This window comes from Dermacentor variabilis, chromosome 2 (genome assembly GCF_050947875.1).
Source record: "Dermacentor variabilis isolate Ectoservices chromosome 2, ASM5094787v1, whole genome shotgun sequence".
Lineage (NCBI taxonomy): Eukaryota > Metazoa > Arthropoda > Arachnida > Ixodida > Ixodidae > Dermacentor > Dermacentor variabilis.
The window spans coordinates 199332657-199342082 of record NC_134569.1 but is presented as its reverse complement, the minus strand read 5'-3'; the positions used below and the strand labels follow the sequence as shown (position 1 = coordinate 199342082).

Sequence of the window (9426 nt, the reverse complement as noted above, 5' to 3'; positions counted from 1 at the left end):
CGTTGTGGCAAAAGAAGCCTCCGCTAAGGCGGAGGGAGAGCAGACGCAGTACTGCGTTCCGGTGGCAATTTCGGTTTGGGCTTGAACGGGCCGCGGCGCGTTGAAGGTGCCTTCGGCGGAGACTCCTCGTCGCGTTCACCGACCAATCTCGGTTCCTGATTATCCGAATTCTCGTGAGCCCGCTTCACTGGCACACCTGAGGCTGCGGGCATCTCGGTATCGGCGTCTTCCTGGTCGTCGCCCTGCTGCCCAGTCGTAACCAGGCTTACAGCATTCACGCTATCCGCTTTTTCCGGAAGGAACGCTGGCTTTGATGCGACGGCCGGCTGGGCTTGGTCCTTTGGCTGGGTTTGGTGCGGGTGCGGTTTCCTTTGATGTTGACTCCTTGGTAGCATCATCTCCCCCACTTCCGCGGGTTGCTTCGACCGCGTCTGCTTCATCCATGATGTGTTCGGCCGCTTCATCACTTCGTGCCTGGCCCGTAACATTAGCGTAGCTACGCACGCACTGGCTCTCATCGTGGCCGAAACGCCGGCATAGCCCGCAGCGTGGCACCTGACACTCACGGCGTATATGCCCTTTTCCACGGCACCGAAGGCCGAGCGGAGCCCTACCAGGAACATAGACGAGTGCAACGTCCTCACCAACACGCAACTGATGGGGCAAGTCCTCGATGGTAACACCCACCTTCAGTTTCAGTGTAACCGATCGTATTGTTGAGGCGTTGTCGACGCAGTCTTTAACCTTCCATTTATCGCGGGTTATTTCGGTCACTTTTCCGAACGCTGCTAATGCCACTCGCACGTCGTCGTCTTGCACACCGTGGAGCAGCCAAAACAGCTTCAGCCTGACGCCTCGGTTGGTCGGGTCAATAACCACGCAGCGGTGGTCTTTCACATTGAAAGCTTCGGCCTGCAGAATCTTTGCCTTCGCTCCTTCGCTGTTGAAAGTAACGGCCCACAGGTGGTTCACCTGATATGCCCCAAGGGCAACCACATCCGGCAGCAATGACAGGCGCGCTAGGGCGTCGCGAAAATGCTCAACGCGATATGGCCTGGCGGTGACATCACCATGTACAAATACTGTGTTCAAAACACTCGAACCTGATGGCAGATGCGGGACAACCATTTCATAATCCTGGGCAGGCATTTCAGTGCTCCTGATACCGCGACCCGGCTGGGCCGCTAAAGCCGCTCCTTGGGAGCCCATGAAGCACACGTCCGTCACGCTCGGTGGCCGGAAGACGACTTCAGCCATGAGTTCGATCGTTCAAAGCGGTACAAGATCTCCTCTAGTGAATGCGGTGTTGCCTTAGAAACGTGCCGTAGAAAGTCATACTGCGGTGTCTATCGGTAATTATGATCATGTAAATTACGGAAGTCGCAGTTTCACGAGTAGCGAACTACGTTTCCGCTACATTTCTTCTGCGCTTTGCGCACACGCAGAGCCATCTTGCGGCAAACACAGAAGACCCCCTCCTCGCAATGTACGGCGCTGCCCCGACACGTGGCGCGCCACTCGCCCCATGATCACGTCCGCCTTTATGGCGCGTCGCGGCCCGGCTCTCCGTGCCAATCGCGACGTTTGGCTCGCGTAGATCGCTTGAGTAGGCGGCGCGAACGGGGTGCAATAACGCTATCGCGTTCCACTCTTGAAGGCGAAGCTTAAGCGTCCCATAATTTTTGATAGACTGTATGCTTTCTCACGAACTGAAATCTTTCTACTAGCGTGCAGTATAGGGTGTTCACTTTCGTCATCTCTCTTTGACAAAGAACCACCCCTATACCCCTGTCACTGGCATCGCACTGAAATGTGAATGGCGAGTAGTCGGGCGCGTTCAACACTGGCTGGCTCGTTAGTGCTTTCTTCAACATACTAAAAGCGCTTTCTTTTGCGTCATCCCGCTTTACCGTTTGCGGTTCTGTTTTTCTGAGAGCATCTGTTAAAGAACTTGCAATCTCGGAATAACGCGGAATATATCTTTGGTAATAACTTGCCAAGCCAAGGAATGACCTGATGTCCCGCTTGATGCGTGGTTTCGGGAAGTTGTCTATTGCGGTCGGTTTAACCTCGGAAGGCCGACGATGGCCTTGCCCTGTTACGTGACCAAGACAAGCTACGTCCGCGCGTCCTAATTCGCATTTGGGAGCCTTGACACTTTAGTTGGCCTCTCGTAGACGACACAACACGGTTCGCAAGTGTTGCATATGGTCCGCCCATGATGAAGAAAAGATTGCTATGACATCGAGATACGGAAGTGCTAAGTCCTCAATTCCCCGTAGCACCTGGTCCATAAGGCTAGAGAAACAATAGGGACCATTCTTCAACCCAAAGCTCAGGACTTACGGCCGAAAGCTTCCCATCGGGGAAATAAGCGCCGCAAGCCTGCTTGCCCTCTCGGTCAACGGAACCTGCCAGTAACCTCTGATTAAATAGAGCGCAGATATTAAATTGGCACTGCCCCCTCTTTGAAGCCTTTCCTCGATATGCGGTGTTGGGTAAGTCTGGTAAGTCTGGTCCTTCGTGATTAAGTTGAGCCGGCGGTAGTCGATACACGGTCGCGGCTCCTTTCCTGGGACCTCAACCAAGATAAGAGGCGAGATATAATCACTCTCTCCTGGCTCGATTACACCTAGCTCTAACATCTTGTTTACTTCAGCGGCCATGACTTGACGTTGACGAGGTGAAACGCGATAAGCTTTCGAACGAACTGGGTCCGATGAGGTTAACTCGATATCGTGAACGATGGCAGAGGTCCTGCCAAGTGCATCTGAAGATATGTCTTTAAATTCAGACACGAGTTTCCTCAGTTCGGCCCTCTGATTGGGATTCAACTCTGTCTGCTCTACTAGCTTGTCAATGGTCTCCTGAATGTCTTTTGCCCCCGTTATTGATGTTAACTCCGGAAAGTCGGCAGGCATTTCCTCAGGTTGGTTAAGGGAGATGTTCACAAGGGCCTCCCTCTACCGGTAGGGTTTAAGTAGATTGCTGTGGTACGCTTGTGGTGTCCTTCGTTTTCCCGGTACCGTGATTTCGTAGCTTGTTTCAGATAATTTCTGAAATATGTGAACCGGTCCTTCCAATTGAACCTGTAGTTTGTTTTTCGATGAGGGTTTCAAGATCCTAGAACTGGTAGAGCGCAACATACAAAGGAAGAAATAAGCCGATCCGGCCAGATAAAGGAACAGAGCGCTGCACAACGCTCTGTTCCTTTATCTGGCCGGATCGGCTTGTTTCTTCCTTTGTATGTTGCAGCGCTCTGTTCCTTTATTTGGCCGGCTCGGTTTGTTTCTTCCTTTGTATGTTGGCTGTACCAGTTCTAGAATGCAATATCAACTCGCCCAATCCTCAACCCTAGTGGGTTTCAAGATCATTACCTTTTCCCCAACTTCAAAGCGTCGCGTTCGAGCCGTCCTGTCATAGTATCGTTTAGCATTGTTTTAGGCCCTGCGCATTTCCTGCCCTGCTAATTCTTGAGATTTGTGCAGTCGGTCTAACAGCTCTTGCACGTATGCCACAACTGAAGGGCCGTCCGCCCGGCTTTCCCAGGCTTGTCGAGCAATGCGAAGAGGGGACCGAAGACAACGACCGTAAACGAGCTCTGAAGGTGAAAAACCTGTTGACTCGTGCGGTGCAGTTCGAAGCGCGAACATTGCTGCAAGCAAGCAAACCACCCAATCGGTTTTGTGCTCATAACAAAGGGCTCGCAAAAGCCGTTTCATGACTGAGTGGACTTTCTCTACTACGTCTGACTGCGGGTGGTACACTGAGCTGTGAATGATTTTAATACCGCAGGTTTCCAGAAACGTCGAGTTCAATACGCTCGTAAAAATGGATCCTTGATCTGACTGGATTTCTGCGGGAAACCCTACTCGCGCGAAGATAGATAAAAGCGCGTTGACGATCTCCGCCGAGCTTAGTTCTTTGAGAGGCACGGCCTCGGGAAATTTCGTTGCGGGGCATAGTGCAGTAAGAATATGTCGATAGCCAGACTGCGTTGCAGGAAGTGGTCCCACTGTGTCTATTATGAGCCTGCGAAATGGCTCCGTGATAATGGGAACAAGTTTCATTGGCGCTTTCGCCTTATCTCCGGGCTTGCCTATGCGTTGACATGTGTCGCAGCTTCTTACAAATGCTTCTATTTCTCGAAAGCAGCCGGGCCAGTAAAACTCCTACAATAAGCGGTCCTTTGTTTTCCGAATGCCCAGATGCCCTGTCCAAAAGCCCCCGTGGACCAGGTGCAGGAGCTGCTCACGATAGGGATGCGGCACCATGAGTTAGTCGAGTTGCACGCCCTTTCGACTGGCGTACTTTCTATAGAGGACGCCTGCTCTCTTGAGGAACATTACGTTCTGTTTGGCCACACCTTCTTTTGCGTCTGACCTTAGGTTCCGCAGGGTGGAATCTTTTTCCTGTTCAGCAAGCAATGTGGCAGGGCGCCTCTCGAGACATTTCAGGCTCGAGTGCTTTCCTGACATCTTCATTAGCTAGTGTACTTTCCGCAGCATTCCCTATAGGACTGTCCTGTTTGGTGCTGGTTGACGAATCATCCGTCAAACCTGTTTCCTCTACCACTGGACATTCGTACACTGCCTTGGCCGCGAGCTCCCTTGCCTTGGAACGAGTTAGGGCTTGTACTATTCCCACACTAAACCCGATTGCCCTGCGTCGCAGCAAATCCTCGGATTTGTTAGAAAATTTCTAAGTATGGATACTGTTGCGGGAGATGTGCCGAGATGGCGGCTTCAGTGTCCAGTACTCCAAATGGGCCTTCGATGCGAATCTTTGCCACAGGGAAGCAAACACTGGAGGCATCTACGGCTTGCCTTATCCAAGCACATTCTCCCGTGAACTGGCCTTCCTCTACGTACGACGGGTGCACCACGTCCATTGTGGCTGACGAGTCTGGAAGCACCCTACACGGTTTGCCGTTTAACATAAGGTCTCGAATGTACGGTTCTAGCAAGTTCAGATTTCCCTCGTTACTCGTTAGTGACATCAACAATAATTTAAGATTTTAGCACCCCGCGGAGATATGCCCCGTTTGCTGGCAGTTGTATCAAACTACTGGTTTCTTCGCCTCGAAAGCTTTTTTCTTTTGCCTTTCTGCCCTCTGTTCAGGTGACTCCTCTTTACCCTTGATGTTCTCATCACTAATTTTCACCGAATCTGACCTTTCCTTTGATTTATACTGACTCGACTTTGACCGTCGCTCTGGCTTGTCGGGTCTGTATTTATTCATCTCCTTCTTAGGAGCTTCTTTGCCTTCGAACGCACGGCGAGTTACATACTCCTCAGCGAGATCGGCCGCTCTAATGATAGTGTCCAGGCCTGGCCTATCCTGAACCCAATACTTTACGTTTTCTGGCAGCCGGTGGTAGAACTGTTCTAAAGCAACGCACTACATTGTACTTTCGGCGTCGCCGAGTCCACCGTCTTCTCTGAGCCATTCTTTCAGGTTTAGCTCCAAGGTGTATGCGAAATCTGAGTATGACTCACTTTTGGTCTTCTCGACCAAAATTTTCGCCTGAATGCTTCTGCTAATAATCTATACCTTTTTATCAAACTGGCTTTGACTTTCTCGAAATCCTCTGCTTCTTTCCCCATACGGGCAATGATATCAGCTACCTCGCGTGGCAGCAACGTAAGCAAGCGTTGAGGCCACGTGTTTCTCGCGAACTTTGCCTTCTCACACACGCTCTCAAATTGCACCAGAAAAAGACCTATGTCCCCTCTTACTGTGTAGAGTGCCATCAAGTCTGTCATTCTGCGCTCGCTTTCAGTATTTTGAGCCTTCAAAAACTCAATATCTAGGCGCCTCATTTCGAGGTCGTGCTCTTCTTTGGCCCCACGTGCTGCCCGCTCGCGCTATCCTTTTTCTTCTAGTCGCTTACGCTCTTCTTTTCCTTCTAGGCGCTTACGTTCTTCCTCCTTATCCGCAATGCTCTCTAAGCATTCCTTCAGTTCATCGTCGTCTGCCCGGTCGCTCCGATCACCTCACTGATCTCCGGCTTTCTCTTTGATTTGGCAATTTGGAGGCCCAGTTCTCTGGCCAAGTTAAACAATTCCGGCTTCTTTAGTGCATTCAAGCACATGGTTGCCCCTTAGTGCTGCTAACTCTTCACTCTATAAGAACCTCGATATACTCAAAGCTTCCGTCAACGGTTAAAGAAAAACCACTGCTCTGTATTTCCCCCCAAAATACGTAAAGCCAAGTGATGATGAAGAAATTGCGGTCACTGACCAAGCCAAGGTGAAAATAACACAGAGACGTTTCGGGACCCGTACGGGTTCCTTGACCACACTAAAAGCGGGCAAGAGCCACAAGTCGTTTTTATGCCGAAATGTGACGTAGGGAACGGGTGTAGTTGGCAGGAAGATTAGGTAACCTGATAACCGGTGCAGCGGTGACCTTGTGAAGTCTACAATAGGCCGTAGTGGAACACCTGGCTTGTGAACTTTCGGTAATCCGTATATTGCAGGTGCGGACCCGTTAGTACACATGAGGCGATGGTAGAGATGCTTTTGCTGCAGTGGTACAAATTTAAAAACCTTGGAGAGGAGCTTCTGCAGTTCTGTTTGCAGGTTTACCGTGGGGTCTTTTTGGATCGCGACGTACGTATCCTCGTCTGATAGCAAGTCCTTCATTTTCTCATTGTAGTCACTTCTGTTCAGCAACACGATGGCGTTTCCCTTATCTGCAGGAAGGATGGCAATGGAGTCATTGTTCCGGTGGCCTTCGACGGCTTGTTTCTCGGCAGGTGAAAATCGGGCATGAGGGTTGCGCGGCTGCCACTTTGACAGAACACCAATGGCGCGGGTGCGAGCTTCTTCTCCTACTTCGGAAGGAAGTTGAGTGACGGCGCGTTCCACGGCGCAGATTGCTCTCGCTGGGTTGGGTGAGGCGCCAGTGTTGAAGTTCAAGTCTTTGCGCAGAACGGCAGCTTCAGATTCAGTAGGCTTGTAGGAGGATAAGTTGAGGGTGACTTCCTTGGTTTGCGTGGGTTCCTTCGGCCTAAGAGCATCGAGCTTACATTCTTGCGACTTCCTGCACTATCGGTCTCTTAACGTCGCCATGAAATTTGCATGAAGCTGTACGTCCGGGAAGTCCTGAAGAATGGCGTATTCTAGCTGGCGCCTTGCGAAGAACGTTTCCGTTTCCAAATCCTTCATTTTCTGTCGGCATTCTTGAACCCTTGCTGCCTATAATTTCCTCTCGGCTTGTCGAATTATCTTGTGGCCCCACACTGATGCAACCGGTGTCTTCAAGCGCAGACATTTTGGGACAAGGCCTTCCATTTTGCACGTCTGGTTGAAGGACATGTAGCACTTTAAGGCGGCTATTCTGGACGTAAACGCGACAAACCGGTGAATTTTGGTTACGACGTCTTGCTCGTAGTTAGTTCTGTAGGAAATGTAGTCAAGAGTTCGACGAAAGTTCGTCTGATCAGGTAACATGATGATGAAGAAATTGCGGTCACTGGCCAAGTGAAGGTGAAAATAGCCCAGAGACGTTTCGGGACCCGTACGGGTTCCTTGATCACACTCAAAGCAGGCAAGAGCCGCAAGTCGTTTTTATGCCAAAATGTGACGTAGGGAACGGGTGTAGTTGGCAGGAAGATTTCCATCAGTCCATCAGTAACGCTGCTATAATAGCTAAGGAAAGCGTCGGCTGGGAAAACGGTGCTATATTAGCTAAGGAAAGGAATCCGATGACGCGACTCTTGTTAGAATTTTTATTTATTCAAGCTACTGACAACAGTATTAACAGGACTGATGGAAATCTTTCTGCCAACTACACCCGTTCCCTACGTCACATTCTGGCAGAAAAACTACTTGCGGCTCTTGCCCGCTTTTAGTGTGATCAAGGAACCAGTACGGGTCCCGAAACGTCTCTGTGTTACTTTCACCTTGACTTGGTCAGTGACCGCAATTTCTTCATCATCATGTTACCTGACCAGACGAACTTTCGTCGGACTCTTGACTACTATAAACCCAAGTGATATCTTAGTGAAGAAAAGCTGTGCACTCATCATATGCAGTCATGAATCCTGACGCTTTCCTTCCGAACGTTGTCACCAGGACGACGAGGAGATGATCTCTTAGATGTCGTTTGGGGTCTCCAGGGTAGCGTATCCCATCTCTGCCAACCAGTTGTTGCGGCGCCTGTTTTTCGAAGCTACACTTTTACTATAGTGTAGCGTGGCGTTGTCGGCAGGCTGCGGACTTCCGGTAGACCATGGCGACCAGGGAGGCACGAGACGATTTCTAGTGCGAAACTTGCACGGTTTATTGAATGGTTGGTGAAGGATAAGAAGAAGAAGAGAATGAATGAATTAAAAAGGTACATTGCGGGGCCCCTTAAATAGGCCCACTTAAATCGGAGGCGGGATCTTGCTCACATCAACGTCACGTGACATGCACTGAGTCCCTTCGGTGCTTGGCGGCTGCTCACACTTTCCTAGGCGACGTTGCACTTGCTTGCCTCCGCTGGGGGAAACCGGCGGGTCGGGGATCGTAGGCGGCTGATCCTTTCTTCTAGGCGACATTGGTTCGTGGAACGGGCCTCCCCTAGAGTCGGACAGTTTGTGGAAAGAGTTCTCCCCTTGGTCGCACACACTCAAAGGGGCCTGTAGACACTGTGGGGCGCCCGCTAGACCGGCAACCACTCGAGACAACCATGGCAAATTAGGAATCCATCCTCTGTTTCGGTTGGGCAGGGTCTTTCAAGCATCCTTTTTGCCCGGGGTGATACACACCAGTCGTAACAACATGTAATTAGATCTAGGTGCATGAAACCCAGGTAGCCGAAATTAATCCGGAGTGGTTGAATATCATGGTTGCGGCACATGAAACCCCAGAAATAATTTTCATTTTATAAACCCCACACTTAACGAATACGAATGCGAATTCTGCCACACGCCAAACACTCTGTACCACCTGGCATAGGAATGCGACCGAAACATCGGCATCCCTCCTAACTCCCGCCCCACCTGGAGCAGTGGGAGACCCAGCTCACCAGCCTCAACCGTGATGACTAGCTTTAGCTGGTGAACAGGGATAGGCAGGTGGCCAGGTCCCTGTACTGAGGAGGCCACCCGCAGGTAAGGCGAGCAAACAACTTCGCCTGTTTTCAATGAAGTTCAGTCATCTTATTCATAAATTACTATTCGCGTAATATACATAAGAGAGAGAGAGATGCCTTAAGAGAGAGAGAGAGAAAACAAGGGTAGGAAAGGCACGGAGGTCAACCAGAACGCATCCGGTTTGCTACCCTAAACTGGGGGTGGGGGAAAGCGAAATATAATGAGGAAGAAAGGGAGAGAGTAAGCACTGAGTACGTGTGGGAGGGACACCATACACAAGGACACTATAAACGGTCTCTTAAGCCCGTGCACTTCAAGTATAGCACTAGTACACGAATCG

General features: G+C 50.6%; 1 protein-coding gene across 1 annotated transcript; it reads right to left on the bottom strand.

Moving 5' to 3' along the window:
• Nucleotides 1–279: 279 nt before the first annotated feature.
• Nucleotides 280–1236, bottom strand: LOC142570627 (uncharacterized). Its single transcript, XM_075678989.1, has one exon. The coding sequence runs from the start codon at nt 1207–1209 to the stop codon at nt 280–282; it is 930 nt and encodes a 309-aa protein (XP_075535104.1). The 5' UTR covers nt 1210–1236.
• Between the last annotated feature and the right edge of the window lie 8190 nt (nt 1237–9426).